We start from the raw sequence: 18,199 nt of genomic DNA, 5'->3' as shown, positions 1-18,199 counted from the left end.
GCTGAGACATTACAGGACTGTTCACACGGCTTAATTAGTGTCTGTAATGATTAATACACTGCTATGGTGGAGTGGCCCTTTAACTCTCATTCATTTCTGCAGATGTGAGAAACAAAAACGGATAATTCTGATATAACACAATAATGTTTTAGGTATTATGAAGGTGAACAGAATAATTGTGTCACACAAGATATGAACAGAGATGTTGTCCCCATGATGAAGACGGCGGAGAAGATTTTAATTAGTCTTCACGGTCGCACTAAAGCTGATTAGCCCTCCTATAGGTAAGTGGACACCTGTCCGTCTGCCCCAAGTCTACCGTTCTGTTTTAACGTCAACTTTATATTTGTTATTTACTTTAGTTATTAATTAACCGTGTTTGTTTTGGTGTAACATGTCGCATATTCAAGACGGAGCGAGCAGTACACGACCCCCGGAGTACCGACCTATAAAGACGGGCTTTGTAACGGGAGCTACCGGCTCCTTTCCTTCGGTCAGTCCTCGCTCCTCCGGCCGCTTTCAGCCTGGCGGGAAGTTGCTGTCTTCACCCAGGACAATGTTAAATCCACGGCATCCGTTATCTCCGTATATATTCCCTCTGTTAATTCCGGTACACACTCCAGTGCGCGTGCCGGGATTTCTGAGCGTCACCGTCCGTGCGTCAGACGCTCCGGTTAACGCAACTGCTAAACCGGAACTACCAAAATAATGGCACTTCCTATTTGGATGAAGATGTTTCAAAATAAAAGAATGATGACATTTTATTTTATACATTTTATAAACTATACTCAGTGCTGTGTAAAAGATAAAATTTTCTTTATATTTATGAAAAATGTAATGGAAATTGGATATATAATAATGATAATGTGACATAGCATATTAGTGATATTTTGTTAATGATTATATAGTAGGTAGTATAATAAATACTACTTTCTAATTATTTAACTACCATCACTATTGTTATAATTCTTAACAGCAGTGATAATTCAGTTATTATACATTAATAAAACTGATGGGCATGAACACCCAACAAATAAACCCAGATTTGTCAATTAAATTTGACTAAAGTATATACTGTTGTTGTCAAAGGTGCTTTTAATCTGAAAATCAGCCCACTGGAAGCTCAAAAACATAAAAGATGAATCATTTTCTCATTTATTCATCTATTCACGGAGCATTTTAACATTTGAAAGATGCCAACGCTCAATTTCAAATTCACTTTTGCTGCAAGACAAAATAAAAGACCAGAGAGATGTTAAATGCTAAGCCAAAGGGTTTATTACACTTTTCTGCTGAACATGGAAATCACATTAAGTGCAAAAACAGAAATCCATAACTTGGAAGCAGAAAGGCAATTTTTCTAACTACAGTCAGGACCAACCGTCTCAGAATTCAGACAAATTTCATTTTGTAACTGATGGACATTAAAAACAGGCTTTGCTGACACAAGGATAGAAAATCAGTTTGAGTAATTTGACTATATTTAGTTGGTTTTTAAATAACAGTTTAATGCAAATACAGTTCTTTAAAGTTCCTACCGAAATGACATCGTTAAAGTAACATTTACACCTGAATGTCAATTATTTAACTTGTTTTTCACTGTAATGTTTCTTCTAATTAGGTTTCTGAGGCCTAATGATACAATTGTGGGAAAGACACCGAATCGCAAGAATATCGCAAGTAATGACCAAATGAAATTACTTATCTCATGTTTTAGGTTATGTCTGACTAACAAACAAAGAACTTCATTTGTACATTCGATATATATGATATGAGTCAGTAACAGGTCATAAGGAGGACACATGCAAAGAGGAGTGAATTCATGCCGTAAAACAGCTCGTGTGAAATTAAAGATACTAAAACAGTGATATAAGAGAGATTTGGAGGAAACAAGGCTGACAGAGCAGGTTTGTAGCCAATTATGACAAATACAGTGCATCTAAACGTCCTTCGGTGTGTTTAGGTCTCAAGTTACTTACATCCGAATCCAAAAGAGAACTGAACGCCAGATTCAGGCTGGATTTAATTCGCTCGGGGAGGTGGTCATTAATTTAAATCCTAAAATTAAAGCAGCAACACCAAACTCCGTTTAGCTGTCCTTTAACTTAAAGCCAGTCTGAATACAGTTCATTATAAAGTAGATGTCAGTTTTCTTTTCCCCCCCCAAAGGAAGAGCTTCTTGTCTTTTTTAATAAACACCGATCAGCTACAACATTAAAACAACCTGGCTAATATTGTATTGAGTCTCTCTTGTGCCTCCAAAAAAGTTCTGAGACATCGGGGTACGACACGGCCCCACTACCAGGATGTTGGTAGATGGTGGTTAGAGGTAGGGGCCTGCAGACACTTGATCAGTTTTGGATCTGGTGAACTGAGGACAGATCAGAGTTTTGTTTGTTTTTTTTTGTTTTTTTAAAACAGTTTTGAGCAGCTCTGGTGGTGTAGGAGGCCGAACTGTCCTGGCTGGGGATAGCTGAAGCCGTCGGGGAGTTATCAGGTGGGTGAAATAACGTGACAGAGTGCATGCACCTTAATACGAGGACCAAAAGATTTCTAGCAGAACACTGAATTGCAACCAAATGATCAATGTTATTCGCTTCACCCATAAGTGGTTTTAATGTTGTGGCTGATCGGTGTAGGAACGTTCACATGATCTGACACAAACGTCAACATAGAGTTGTGGAAAGAAAGTTCAGATTTTAGCAAAGAAAGACTGTGTAAAGGCTAATTGAATGGGACAGGTGATGAAGTTTAAGTTCTGTCTGGTTTAACTAAGGGGAAAGGTATTGCTTGCTTGTTTACATTTTAAAGGTACGCCGAATTAGCTCTTGGAAAAGTAAAAATAACCATCATGATTGTCATGCAACTTGTTCAGTAACTTTTTTTCTAAGATTTTTTAGAATGATTTATGGAAATTCATTCATGATTGAGATGGGAGATGATTATATCCTCAGGAAAAACCTGACGCACTAACTGATAGCAGTGTGTTTTATGTCCGAGTGTGACGTCTTGACATGGTTATGGCTCCGAGACATAGTTTGATCTCAATTCTTCCATGACACTGGACGTTTATTCCAGACTTTCATTCATGCCGTGGTTAAAATACTGTCTGGAATGATGCCTACTTATCGCCGTAACCTAATCCTGGGTTATTATTAGCATCGCGGATCTGAAATTTAAGCGAAGACGGAAGAAACCTAGAAACACACAGTGAAGGTCTGCGCACACGTAATCCAAAAACAAACAAATAAATACCAAGTATAAAACTCTGGGAAACACTGTCCCCGATAAGTTGTTCCACCCTTCAAAGTGAAAAATGAGAGACACTGCCCTCGATAAATACACATGTACAAAAAAAAAAACAAACCAAAAAAGAAAAACAACCCCACAAACACACACACACAAACAAAATGGTAGGCAAAAACTACCGTCACTGTTAATCATTATGGAAGGCCCTGCTCCCGATAATGGGTTTTAATTATGGAAGGCACTGCTCCCGATAATGCAATCGTAATATAAACTGCTCCGAAGAAAACAGTTTTCTTCTGTGGAAGAAAACTGTGCAACATAAATGGCTTTCTGGCAAATTAACTAATCGGTTAAGTTGATATTTTATTATAGTTTTTGTATTCATTTTTATCTTTTTAATTTAGCCATTAATTGCAGAATAAATTTGGTCAAACATACGTCACCTGGGTTTACAACACGTTTCCCAAAATCCAGACCAATTCATTTGACTTATTTTCAATTTCTTTTCTTATTTTGGACAAAATTATTGAAATACGCCCTTTATTTTTTTCCCTTTTCACGTTTCTTTTGGCAAAAGAGTAAAACCGGACATCGGTCAAGTAGTCGTTTCAGAAAAATGGACTTTACTGATTCATGTTAATCTGCATGCAAAAGGACGAAATCAAGTCTCCATTTTGTCGTCAACAGCTGAGGAGTCTGTAGCAGATGCTGCCGTAGGTTTCAACAGTATAACCGTCATAATTATGGAAGGCACTGCTTCCGATAACGTCGTATAAAAAGACGAGCTTTATAGTGGGCACTGCCACTGATAAATAAATAAATAAATAAGGTTTCTCAGTGTTCTGATGGCAAGAAGCCGCAGCGAAAGGCTTTGGCTGGTTTCGATGTGTCGGCGGTGGAGCGGGATGAGAAGAGGCAGATCTGTCAGTAGTCTTTAGCGTTTTCAAGTATTTTATGCAGATTCACAGCTTTTGGATTTCTTTTTTTCTTTTTCTTTTTTATCTCATCCTGATCTTTGTGGCATCAAGAATGCGATTCTCCAACAAACGTGAATATTGTATTTAAAGGATCTCTACCTGTGCTTTAAGTGCCGATAATTGAGATACACCAATTAACCCTTAAACGCACACACACACACCACTCCCACGCTCACATCGCCTCGCCACGCCCCGCCTTAGATTTCGTCGTCGATGTCCCAGATGTTTCCCACCATGGCGTTGGCACATCCCTGCAGGTTCCAGGTGGCCAGGGCCAGCTGGGTGTGGAGCTGCTCCATGTCATCTGTCGCAGCGATGGATGCCAGGGTGTGGGAGCCTCGGCCGAGCAGGAGGTGACGGAAGGGCGTCTCGACGGGGGACACGTACGGAGAGAGGAGGGTGTGCTCGACCTAAAATGAAAAAGACATTGCATTTGAAGTTGGAATCTCTTATCAGAAATATTGTTTAAGAGAAACACTGCCAGTGTTAATGGTACATAAATGATGAAGAGAAACAAGCGATTCAACAGCTGTGACTTATTTAGTGACATGAAGGACAGTGTGGCTGAACATTTGCATGTTGTCTTAATTTTGTGGGTTTAAACGGCATGCAAACAGACTTTCCTGTTCCGTCACGTCAGGGCTTTAACACAGGATTCATAACAAAAGCTCCGTCTGTTAGCATGAGCTGCTGTTGCTTTTTGAGAATGATATCCATGTGGAAGAAAAGTTTTAGGCCAGTAAACCTGCACAAACCCCTCTGACTTGAACTCACTAGATATTAAAAACATTTAAGGTTGCGATACCCTCATGATCCTGTCGTTGAGGATGCGACAGGCCTCCTTGTCATTCAAGTCGGTGTTGATGATGGCGTTGTTGATGCTGTCGACGGAACGCTGGAAGGAGCCTCGTGCACGGGTCAGCCAGTTGGGACTCACACCCTTCAGTTGACCAGACTATAAAACGATAGCGATAAAAAATAGCCTGGTTCATACAATGCATGCAGGGTTAAATTATGTAAGTTACTGATTCAAAGGAGTGAACCAAACCAGAAAGTGACCGACCTGCGAGAGCTGGCTGACGCGTCTGTAGACCTGGACCACAGCCTTGGTGAGGACGTTACTGTATCGGCTCACGTCCAGGCCTAGCAGGTGGTTGTGGACGAGTCTCAGGGCCATCTGGCCGGCAAACTGCGCCGCCGCCGCCACTACCTCGCTGGTGCGCTGGTTGGTTCGGTAATTGAGGTGATCCGAGTCGTCCAGGTTGGTGCCGTAGTAAGCGTAGTAGTCAGACTATTAAAGCCAACACATGTGAAGATGGTTCAATAAACACACATTACAATCAATCGCCTGAGAATCTGAGATAGGATTTGGTTTCAAAGGGAAAAATGATTCTGTTCTACAGGGAACCAAGATAGTCTTGTGCATTTCAGGAACATTGGCACATTTGAACTAACCTTGTTCTGGACTAGCTAAAGTCTGTTTAATGTCAGCATTTTCTGGCAATAGCAATTACCCTTAACATTTTTTTAATAATACAGACATTAGGGTAAATCCCATTAACTTGATCTAGCAGACTTATAAAGACGTGTGCTCCCCATTTTCTTTTATTTGGCTTAGATATATTTAAAATCATGTTTTTACTGACCCAGTAAAGTACAGCCATCAGTTAATGTTACAATAACTAATAAGTGAAAAGGTAGAATCATCTGTATATATCACATACCTAAGAGGATTAATAAGTGATTAATCTGATGATTAGTTTCTCAATTAGTCCTGGGGAAAACATTTAAATGTTCGATTTTCACGGTGTTATTTAAAACCAACTAAAGCATCACATATCCCACATTTAGGGAGATGAAGTTTTTAATTATAGTCATGAAGACTCACCTTAGAAGATGTGAAGTGGAAAGAGATGGAGGGAATGCCGGAGAAAGCCAGGAAGGGATAGGCGGGGTCATCTATTGTCATTGGCCTCAGTCTACAAGCAGGATAAAATTATTGTTCATAAAAACAGGCTGGAGAAGGAGGACGTTGTGGTGCCATTTGCAATATGTTCACAGCTCGACATGTCGACACTAGTGTCTTCTTTTGCCTCTTTCAGACCTTGCATTAACATCCCAAACATTTTAAAAGCAGACAAGAAGTCATGTTTCCCTTATATGAATACCCTACTTACACATTGGCCTCCCAGTTGTTTTTGCCCATCACATCATACACCGTGCCAGAACCAAAAGGACTCTTCACCTGCAAGTACGAGGTAAAATACAGTCAGAATAAACTCGGCTGGCTTGTAAAGAGATTGGATCACTATGAACTGATGCGTCACCTCTTTCATCGTACTCTCAAGGAGGCTGTAGAGCAGCGGACTCGCTGAGGCCCTGAAGCCTCCGGTGCCTTGAAGAGATAAACGCAAGTCAAATTACAATTTCAACCACTTCATCACAAACACCCTGTAAACGTGTTTCACCGTCGTACGTACCAATGACTGCTCCGTCAAGATTTATGTAGGTAGAGACCCTTTTGTCAAGAGAGGCCATATAACCCTACAGACAAACAGATATGTTAAAATCACTTCAAAAGACGGCATGTATTCATCTTTTTAAAGTCTTGTAGTTCTTACCTCCAGCCACTCGGTGGCGCCAACACTTCCATACTCTCCAGCACTCCAGCTTGCAAACACCAGACTTCTCCTGGGCCTGAACCCATCTACAGAAGATCAACACCAAATGATGACACCATTACATTAAGACCAGCTGCTCAATAAAAGTACAAATAAGAGATGTCCTAAACATGTTTTAGTGGTTCTAATCCAAATCCTTTAATATTTAGTCTGATCTTATAATTACCTTACTATTGATTAAATATGTATCTGACATGCTGAAAGTGATGCAGTCAGGTGAAGAGAAGACGTCTCACTCATACAAACTTTTGGGCTGCCCTGAGCAATATCAGTTAACAGCCATGAATGTCTTTCCCTGACATGTTTCATCCTTCTCCATTATGTCTGGAATGATCCGGACATCCCTACTAATTATGATTTGACATATCCTACCTTTCTCCACCATCTCATGGACAGCCTTGGCCAACTCCATCAGTATGGACGTGCCGACAGTGGCTTTGGCGTAACCGCTTCCCCAGGCATCTCTCTGAGCTCCCAGTACAACGTAGCGATCTGAAATTTAATGAACGTCTTTAGCGTCTTAAGCATAAAATTAAGACCAGTGTAGATTAAAATGTTAGTCCTACCAGGATCAGTGAATCCTTTGATCACTCCAAACACGTTATGGATCTCCCTGTTGACCAGGACGTTGTTAACCTCGACAGTGATGTCCTCGTTGCCTCCCAGGTTGTAGGACACAGACGGGAGGCTGCCTTTGAAGGCACTGGTTGGATCTGGTTCAGGACCACCGATTTTCCTGGAGACGGAGAGAGAGCATATTATTTTAGTTAAATTTTTATTAGAAGATTTTATTGCATTGGAGACTGGAAAACAATTGTTAAAGCCAATCTAAAATCTAGGTCTGTATTTTGGCGGTCTTACCGTAGAAGAGCTGTGGCCATGTTGGCAGTGATAGTCTGGGCTGGGATTTTAGGGAGACCAGACGACCGAACTGGGGGGAACTGGGTGTGGTTGAAGGAGGGGAATCCAGGAGTGAAAGGGTCGCCTGAACCCAGATGGACCTGAAGGGGACAAAATAAAGTAAACACGCTATAATTCTGGGCCAATCTGCTAAACATTAAATACAAGATACTTGGTTCATTTAGTTTTACAGCATGCTATAAACTCACATGTCCATAGAGCACAGTGTCTCCTTGATACTTGAAGTCTTGAATATCAGGGTAGATCAGAACAGCTGAGACATTCTTCATAGCAGCATTTTCCACCTGAGAACACATCAGAAACACAATGGAACGTCATAAAGGACGCACTTGAGATAGATTTATCGTCACTGAACTTTATTACAACTTCACGCGCAGTATTTAACTGATTAAAGGAAACATTTGTGATTAACTCACTGTAAGTAACTGTAGTGTTTCCTTCCATGGTTTTTCTTTTGTTTTATCTTTTCATCTGAGCTGCATTCTTCCTTCCTATCATATCTCTTTCTTACGTTTTGTCTTGCCACCCAACACCTCACCAGATCAGCAAATACCTGCTCTGCAAAGCTGATTTTTCCGGCGCGGAGCAGCAGCACACAGCTTTCCAGCACCACGTTCTTCTTCTGCACGGCATCTAGATCCTCCTGACGGCCATAGTTTCCATACACAAGCTTGCCCTGTGAACACAGACGTGAGCAGGTGTCGTCAGACAGGTTTTTAACCGAGGAATAAGGGATAAAACAAAGGATATATATAGTCTGAGAAGCAGGAACTACTTTTACTGCCAAATTATTCCGTGCACTAGTCTCAGCCAGATATTTTTCATCCAAAACCCTTTAAGGGATATCTTGTTGCTCCTGATAAGTAAATTTAAAGACATCATTTAAACTCGGACTCACCTTAACTTTGCCTTGAGCACTGTAGGCCAGATACCCGGTAGGTCTAAAAACCTCTGAACCAAATTCAACAAGGTTTGGGCGTTGGCTGCCAAGAATAGAGGGAAAAACCCGGTTAAAATATCCTTCTGTTCTCTTGGCTTCATGTCAAGAGTCATCAAATCTGGCTCCGTACAAATCATTTCATGAAAAGCATTGTGTAATCTGGCACTTAAGAAAAGAAAAGAACTTCCTTGAAAGAAGTGCCCATCTAAAATCTCATCAGTTAAACATTTACTGGGATGTTTTAGTCGGGCTTATCGTCATTGTTTTTTACTATTTACACTTGGAACTATGCCTATTTTGTTATCTGTAATTATACATAGAATTATGACTAGTGGCAAAGCACATAGTTCTTAGGAATGGGGAACAGAAACAACAGCAATAAAAACAGGAGTATAAATGCAAAACCAAGTCACAGCATCCTGGAGAGAGCTGGACAAGCGTACTCATTATACTAGTTATGAAAAAATGTTTAAATAAAACATGCATAAAACCTCTTTTTGACCCCGAGTTGCAGTAAAATATGAAGCATTAACCTGTCGGGCATCTGCAGCTGAACATAGTGGATGTCAGTCCAAGGATCCATCTCCAGTTTCTGGAATCCGTTAAAGACACGGTTTGCCAGATTCATATCTTCCGGGCTTCCTGCAGAGCGTCTGGGCAGATCAAAGTCCCTGCAGAGAAATGAAATTTAAATTTTTCTGCCAACTGTGTCTCAGTTTAGTCTGGAGATGAATCAACTCTCCTTCACGAATACAGTTTGACCGTTTCTAGGAAAAGGTCTCCGGTTGACTCACAAGCTTTGTTAAGAACACAAAACGCATTTTTTTAAAAAAAACATTAGCTGACGTGTTAGGAAACAGAGAAATGTTCTTTCAAAATTATGATAAGGGGAGTTTTGGAGACTTTTTTTTTTTTTAACACAAAGGCTGCTGTTCAACTCATATTTTTAGAGGGGGTTTTGGCTGAACAGTACTGGCTGAGGGAAATAAGAAACCTTGAAAAACAGTGGGCTCCTTCTTTGCCTCAGTGCCATCAGCCGTTTGCTGGTGTTGAGTCATCGTGAGTGTCCACTTTTGCTCTCTCCTACATAGTTGGTCCTAGTCAGACCCCCTGTCGAAAGCTTTTCAGACAATTTGGCAAGCTGAATTGAGTCGTCAGTGAGAGACATCACTCTAATTGGCTGATCAGCTTAGTGAAGCAGAGCATGAGACATTTTACATCTCAACATTCAAAATACATAAATATTTTCACACTGTCGTCATCTGGAATGAATAAACTGTGGACTGACTGATCAGCATGATCAAGGAGAGGCCAGCTATACATATTTATGTTCCTTCTCTCTGACTGAAACCAGGAAGTCACTATCGCTATTGTTTACTCTTTATAGATTTGGCAGAAACTTTGATTAATTGATGGTGTTTGTCTAGTGAGGCGTGTCTTTAAATATCAAGCCTGACTGTGGTTTGAAGGTGTGAACACAAACCTGAGAGTCATTTCAAAAGTCTGGCTGGTGAGTTTGTCTGTGAGCAGCTTGGTGATGTTCTTCCAGTCTAGCTGAACGTCTGGAGCCGGCGCGACCTCAACCGGCCCCCCCTCTGGCAGATCGTCCATGATCACTCCCGTTCCGCAGTCCGCTGGCCCCTTCTGAATTTTACGATGGCTGATATACCCGACCAAGTAGCCTGGACGGAGACACCAAAACTGGTTAAAAAGATACAAAAACTGCTTCATAAAATGATTTCACAGAGCTCGTCTTCCAGTAATGCATATCTCCGGTCGCATTCAGACAGACTGCAAGTTAGAAATAGCTCGCAGAAGGAAATTAAATATCCCAAGCTGAAGTCAAGGGCATTTTATTTACTGAAATTTGTGTGGTTAATCAATAGTATAGCTATAATTACGAGCGGTCTAACTGTACAGGCTGGTATTTGGAAATTTGTTTTCATTCAGCCAATGAAAATTTTCCACAATGGAAGTTTTTTGGGCAAAGCAAGACATGTAATGTGCCTTAATTCCTTCTTTATGGCTATTTATATGGTTTTAATCCAGGTAACAGCTGTGAAAAGTTTATGAAAAGGGGCATACACGCAGGACTAGCAGCAATGTGGCAACAAGAGACCATCAATGTTGTCTACAGCTGTCTGTGAAGGTTTCTCAATCGTCCAGGTCAAAGTGCAACCAAAAGGAAAAGCTGAAAACGAAAGCAACAGGAGTTGTAGGGTTGCATTTCATCCAAGCAGATTCTTTAGTGGCGGCGACTGATGAGGAGTTGACTTTTAAATAAGACACTTGAGTTGAGTTTAAGGGTAAAACCACTTTAAATAAATATCTTTAATCAATAAGTACTTTGTCATAGTTAGAGGAACTCGGTTGTCATGGTTACAGCGACAGGAATGCTGTTAAGGCTACGGAACCGTCCTCAGCAAAGGAAACACTGTTTCCTCCTTCAAACCAAAAAGTGAAACAGTAGACCCTTGTATCAGAGTCCCATGTTTTACCCACTCATTCATCCATCCGCCCTGACCTCCTCCCTACCCAGACTTTGTGACTCTATAACCACAGGGGCGTACACACGTGGGGGAGTAATGAGCAGCAATGCAGGGAAGAAATGACGGGGTATTAATGAAATTCAGTGAGTTGTGGGTGTTTTGATGAAAGAAGTGTGGGGAGGGGGGGGGATACCGAGGTGAAATAAGCTCAACTCTGAGGGAACGACCAATTCCTAACACTAAATTCACCATGCTGATAGGCGGAATGAGGGCGTGTTTCACTTTGACAGAACAAGGACGTGTTTCACTTTGAAATATTTGGGGTGGGAAACATACCAGAGGGTTAGCCTGAGCCTTGAACATTCTCTAACAACTAAGTGTCGGCTACAAAGAGATGGGCGACCAGTGAATCAGTTGAAACGTTCACATAAACACAAGCCTTAAGAGATGGCGGAGTAACTTACCAATTACAAAGATCAGCAGGGTACCCAGGGTCAGGTAGAGAAACGTACGTCGGTTTTGTTGTAGAGGCGCCGGCCTGAAGCTTGGAGAGCCCCCAGCCTCCCCCTCTACCTCCGTGGGCTCTTCCGACAGCCTCACCTCAGCATGCGTTTCTCCCTCCTCCGACGGCTGCAGAGTGAACCTGCTGTACCGCTCGCTTTTCATCTGGAGGGGAGATAAGAAAACTATGAGAGCAACGTCTTCCTGCCTCGACGGCTGCAAGCGTCTACAACAAAACAACAGTCATTTCGATATCAGATACAATAATGTTCACAAACGCACTGCAAGTAACCACCACTCACCATCCTGTTAAACGTCGACCTGATACGATCCATCGTCGACGTTCTTATTGTTCTAAAGAGAGAATATGACAAAGAGGCGATCAGGCTGCGAGCAAAAATTAAAAAGCACAGGAAGACATTAAAGAGATGTATGGAGTGTCTTCTTAGTAAACAGTCTCTTAGACAGTGTAAAAAAAAAAAAACATTTTATATACAGTATTCAGTCTCCGGAAATAGGGGATAAACAAGCGTTTATCATGGTGTGCACGAATATACACTGTGACTAAAGCAGGAAATAATTATTTACTGCACAGTTAATATAATTTCCAGCGTGCCATCTGGACTATACCGTATATGTATAAATATTTGATTTATCTAAGAAGTCCAATGAACATAAACTTTAACCTTTAGGCTTTTTTCACAGCAAACGAAACTGATCAAAAGATGCGTCACTTTTAGAGGATGTTAATGTTTGGTAGAATTTTCTTCCTTCATACCACAACACTACACTCATGTATTCATAGTCATAATACAATACAAAAATCACCATTTAGTCCTAATGTTGATTATTTTTCAGGAAAATCAAACACCTAAACAAATAAAGATGACAAAAAAAAAAAAAACTACATTTGTCACTGCTTCAAAAATGTAGGAATTCTGTTAAATGTTGTTTGTTTTCAGGTGTTTGTATAAAAGGATTACATGAGGAAGCATAAAACGAGATTTCATCTGTGATAAATAAAATATCTGTTGCTGTAAAAGCTCCATCTAATCTTTCAAACGTCTCAGATGACATCCAGTAACTGCTTCGAACTCAGTTCCAAAGCAGACGAACGCGACCTTGAGCTTTTGTTTCCACACAACAAAACCATACTTTGTCTTCAACTGTGTTGCATTTTAAAACACGTCGACTGAAATGCCTGTTCCAGTAAGTCTTGCTCCATTTAGCTCTGTCTGCTTCCTTGTAGGAGCACACGTACCAAGCCTTATGATTAAGCATTCCACTTGAGAGAAAGCTGGAAACTGCATTAAAGATAATACAAATTCAGAGCATCTAAATTTCTGGTAGTTTTACCTGCTTTCTGAAAACTGGCAAACAAAACAGCTCAGATCTTGAGAGACCACGTCAAGCCTCTCAGAGAGTCAATTTTGTACGACTTCATAAGATCTGAATACTTCCTTGTATTTTTGCCAACTGTACCCAAACAAGTAAATCACAACATGGCTCATATTAGCTCTTAGACAGTCTGCAAGTACTGCAGTCCAATAAATGACAGCCTGGGAATAAATCCTATTATGTTCAGTTTTTGTTTACACCATTTCACCAAACTAATCTCTCGTTAACGAGGCATTTCTATTACTTTGTCTGACTCAGTTGATTAAAATGAGGAAGAGTTTTTGATTGACAGCGCAATTAATCAGTTAATCCAGAAAATAACCTTCATTTCAAGATGATTGATTATTCTCTTGATTAGTTTTTCAGTAAATCATTGAGTAGATAAAATAGATTAGGTTTAAAAATCATCTTCTGAGTATTAATTAACCAATAAAACCAGAAAATATTGACATTTTGTTCTTGATTAATGTTATGCACATTAAGTAGGGCTGCAATGCATTGTTTAAACAGTTTTCATTATCAATAAATCCAATTAATTTCTCTTAATATAGTCCAACTATCACTGGTTTTATAAAATGTAATCTGGTGAAAATATTCTCACAAACAAATATTAATATTTTTGACTGATAAAACGAATAATTGACTTGATTGAGCCTTAAATCATTAGTTAGCCTGGGTGACTGATTATTTTTCATCCTGTAAAATGTCTTAATTTTTTTTTTAAAAAACCAAATGGTGGTCATTGCATGCATTTAGACCTTCAAATATGAACGTGGACCTCAAAAATACAGCATTAACTACTAACCAACTAATCATATCGTCATCAAACATGCTAATAAAAAGATTTATGGTTAAATTAAGTGCAAATTAGTGCTAGTGCAGATATATAATCCTTAGAAATAAAAGAATATGCGGAAATACTCCGTCATACCCGCCCACACTAGCAAACCAGTACACGAAGCAAAAGAGTCTATTAATATTAAAACAATATTTATATAATATATATATATATATTAAGAGTTATATCATGGATTTCTTCATTTTTAAACGATGTGGGATGTTGTAGCATTACAGAATAAGCTAGCTATCAGAGCGTTAATCCAGGCTGTCGTGACTTCACAAAATAGAAAGTTACGTAAACCTCTTTGCAGGTAATTAAATAACCGCGTTAGTATTAAAGCTTTAAATGAATAAATGAATGCATGAATTAAATACATGAATAAAAACGTGGTGGATAACTCACCTTAAAGACGCTCTGACTCTGCTCCTTCTATCCCAGGACTCCACTAATAAGGACACTTCCGCCCTGCGTCATGACGTCATTTGACGCTGACGTACAGATGCGTGAAGAAGACCAGGTGGGAAAACTGTTCACTATGCAAAATAAGAAGTCATGCAGAAGAGAATACGTTTGATACACTAAAATGATTTCAGACGGCTTTGAGGTTTGCTGTTAACTGATGACCTCAACGTTAACTTAAGATGTTTTAATGGAATGCAAATGTTTGTTTTATTCACATGAACAAATGTCACCTTGACATTTCTTCAGTGGGTGGAGAGCTGACGAGCTGTTGATGGCTCTGACCTTCTTCTGGCAGTTAATCCGTCAAGGTACGATAAACCGCTGGCACGTAGAGCTTCACCCTTCATGTGTTTCCTTGTAGTCTAATTCACTTTGAAAAATGAGCCACATGCTGTGCATTACAGCAGGTCTTCATCAGCAATGCCGACGGATACGACATACACAACCTCCACAAATCATTAGGTAAACTAGTGAATGCATTCTAATATAATATAATATAAAATCCCCCTTCATGACTGTTATAATGTTCAGTTGATGTTCTAACATCAAAGCCTTGTCCACTGATGAACATGGGGTTGTCAAAATGAGAGGAATATGTGTTGGTACAACACTACACCATTCAATATTACTACAGACAGCCTCCAAAACAGTTGAAACATCAGTTAGTGTACTTAATTGTGACGGCGTCCAGGGCTTGCCTTAGGTTGTGGGTTTGCAGGAGCCTGGGAGGTGGAGCTACAGTCTCATTACAGATGCAGCACACCTGAGGAAGCTGCAGTGGGAGGGTATAAAGCAGGCCTGGGCTCACTTCTCTCTCGCTCTCACCCGGCTTTCCACCTGACTGCGCCCTTGTGTGTATTTGGTGTTGCATTTCCATACACTGCTCCATTCACTCATACACTCCAACATAGCATGCACACTGATATGCAGACAGACACACCACTAGCTACCTGTTTCGCTTTAGTAAATTCATATTATTAGTAGACGTTGTGTGGCTTCCCTTTTTTGTCACTGCTGTTTGAGCCAGATGTCACAACCTGACACAACCCTAACCCTAACCCCAGCAACCTCATGAGTTCCTTTTTGGTAGTGGGAACAGTATTTCATATTTCAATAGCCGATACCTTGGCCGCACATGACCCTGACCCACAACCTTACCAAGATAGGTCACAGTAGCTTTTGCAAATTCACATTTCGCCAAATTTACTAGTCGTTCAAACAAAGCACCAATACGACTCAGATGATCCTCCCAGGTATTTCTGTATATCACCACATCATCTAAATATACAGCAAAACCTTCAAGTCCATTAACAACCATGTTCATTAGTCGCTGAAATGTAGCTGGAGCATTAAGCAAACCAAACCCCATGACTGTATATGAAAACAGACCGGATGGTGTTATGAAAGCAGATATTTCTTGAGCTCTTCCGGTTAACGGCACCTGCCAGTACCCTTTTAACAGATCCAACTTGCTCACACACTTTGCAGCACCAACTTGGTCAATACAGTCTTCCACACGAGGCAATGGATAGGAATCCGGCTTTGTCACAGCATTTACTTTTCGAAAATCTGTACAGCACCGTGGTGACCTATCAGACTTTTCAACGAGCAAAGATGGAGAAGCCCAGCTGGACGAAGAGTGTACAGCAATGCGGTTATCCAGCATGTATTTAACTTCCCCATCAATGATCTTTCGCTTTTCTTCAGACACTCCATAGAGCCTCTGGCGAATTGGTTTTGCGTCGCCCACGTCGATATCATGTTCAATCGAATTAGTTTTCAATTCCCCCCCCATATTATGGTTAAAACCATATTATGTGCGTGATTCATCTAAAGCGAAGTCTGACTGTGCAGGTTCCATTTCCTCAGAAGTTCATTCCGGTTTGACTGCTTGTACAGTGGTGCAGTCAGCATTTAATGGGGGGGGGGGGGCTTCTGCAGCCTTACAACCTGGACATCCAGCACATTAAGATGCAGCACACCTGAGGAAGCTGCAGTGGGAGGCCATAAAGCAGGCCTGGGCTCACTTCTCTCTCGCTCTCACCTGGCTGGCCACCTGTCTGCTCTCTCTCTTGTGTGTATTTGGTGTTGCATTCTCATGTACTGCTACATTCACTCACACACTCCAACATAGTATGCACACTGATATGCAGACAGACACACCACTATCTACCTGTTTTGCTTTATTAGATTCATATTATTAGTAGACTTTGTGTGGCTTCCCTCTTTTTTTGTCACTGCTGTTTGAGCCATGTTGTGACAAAGCAAGCTACAAGTGAGTGTGTGCTCCAGCTTCACACATCTAATGTCTCGTTGATCTTAGAATTTGTTTTCTAAAAGAGATCTGAGCACAACAGATAGAAAAAAATGGAACCCAAACCAGACAAATACCACATTCATATAAAAAACAAACAAATAGACATTTCTAAATTAATTATAAGTCATAAGTGTCGGGATCATATGGATGCATTATTTTCATATGATTAGGACAAAAAAATAAAAAATCATATTTTTGGCAGTTGTGTCTGCTAAAATCCATAGCTATGAATTTTTACACACAGTATTTGCAGACCTTGATAATAAGAAAAATCATTGGTCTAAGGTCGTAATGAAATTTTATTTTAAATTTGCCTCCCATGGGAAATTAACTAATGCATGTTACAGTTACTAAAATGGAAATTGTTGTGGCAGTAGACTGTTCAGCAGGGGGCTGTTCAGTCCTTTTTGGATCCAGTCAACATCATCAGATCTGCTCCAAACACCGTCAGTGCTGCTATATAATAGCAACCAAAGTCATTGGCTCATGAAGGACTATGACATTATCAAATTAAGATCATGTTTTAGATATAATTTACTCTCCCTTGCGGTGGGATTAGTCTTTGGTCACTGCTATAAATAGGAGCAGAACAATTAACACAATAAAGTTCAAACCATTCATTGAATGATTAACAAGTACATTTAAATAAAGATTTAATCGATTGCAGAACTACAATCAATAAAACTTCCAAAAAGTTTAACCACACACATTAAAAGCAGCCCATTTAGCCCAGTAACAATCCCTAAAATGAATCACATTTGCCTCAAATGCAGCATTGCATCCACCATCATGTCTGCAGACAAGTGCCAGAAATAGCAGCTGTGCTGCTGAGACTTAACACTGTGTGTGTGTGTGTGTGTGTGTTTCCAGTAGGTGGCAAGATTTAATTGGGGCTGAGCACATCCTGCAATACCAACACTGTCCCAGATGGTGTCACCTTAGTGCTTTGTGTTAAAATTACTTCTCTTGAGGGAGAATTAACCTCCATCTGTGGACAGTAAAACAATTTTTCTCTCTTAAAGCTGCAGCACAGATGGCGATGGCGTCTATGCAGAGTGAGAGAAAAGCTGTGGGATCCTAATGTCACACTGTGACTGAGAAGGTAACTGTTAAATGTGTTACTCAGGAACTCTGGTGGTAAATACATTTTAGGCATCAAACCTGTGATATCAAAGTCGCCACTAAAACTTGTTGGCAAACAGAAACGAACTGAAACTGACGCGTTGGTTAAACTGACAGATCAGGCTTATTTGTGCAACACTTATGGATGGAGTATTCAAATAATAATGCACTACTATTATACACCTGAACTTAAAATCTTGTGTCACTTTACGTTTAAAAGCATTAGCAATAAAATGTACTTAAAATATCACAAATAAAACCACTCATGTGAAAACGAATGCATGTTCATCTGATGTTGAAA

The 18,199-nt window shown here is 40.2% G+C and overlaps 1 protein-coding gene across 1 annotated transcript; it reads right to left on the bottom strand.

The window, feature by feature from the left end:
• Window positions 1-1,021: 1,021 nt before the first annotated feature.
• tfr1b (transferrin receptor 1b) lies at window positions 1,022-14,447 on the bottom strand. Its single transcript, XM_084566415.1, has 19 exons — window positions 14,400-14,447; window positions 12,061-12,112; window positions 11,722-11,923; window positions 10,252-10,450; window positions 9,302-9,439; window positions 8,727-8,811; window positions 8,382-8,504; window positions 8,017-8,112; window positions 7,769-7,908; window positions 7,474-7,643; window positions 7,280-7,399; window positions 6,848-6,933; window positions 6,707-6,770; window positions 6,554-6,621; window positions 6,404-6,471; window positions 6,115-6,205; window positions 5,290-5,517; window positions 5,032-5,181; window positions 1,022-4,636 (listed from the first exon to the last, which is right to left on the bottom strand). Exons 2-19 carry the CDS (start codon window positions 12,091-12,093, stop codon window positions 4,424-4,426), a joined length of 2,274 nt encoding a protein of 757 aa, XP_084422541.1. The 5' UTR covers window positions 12,094-12,112; window positions 14,400-14,447; the 3' UTR covers window positions 1,022-4,423.
• Between the last annotated feature and the right edge of the window lie 3,752 nt (window positions 14,448-18,199).

This window comes from Chelon labrosus, assembly GCF_963514085.1.
Source record: "Chelon labrosus genome assembly, chromosome: 18".
NCBI lineage: Eukaryota > Metazoa > Chordata > Actinopteri > Mugiliformes > Mugilidae > Chelon > Chelon labrosus.
This window is presented reverse-complemented; position numbering and strand designations above follow the sequence as displayed.

Excerpts from the sequence above, each read along its gene's own strand:
- tfr1b (XM_084566415.1), bottom strand. The coding sequence starts at position 12,093 with ATGGATCGTATCAGGTCGACGTTTAACAGGATG. Across the intron at positions 7,400-7,473 it reads CAAAGGATTCACTGATCCTG|ATCGCTACGTTGTACTGGGA; the intron begins GTAGGACTAACA and ends ATTAAATTTCAG. Across the intron at positions 6,472-6,553 it reads TTGAGAGTACGATGAAAGAG|GTGAAGAGTCCTTTTGGTTC; the intron begins GTGACGCATCAG and ends TCGTACTTGCAG.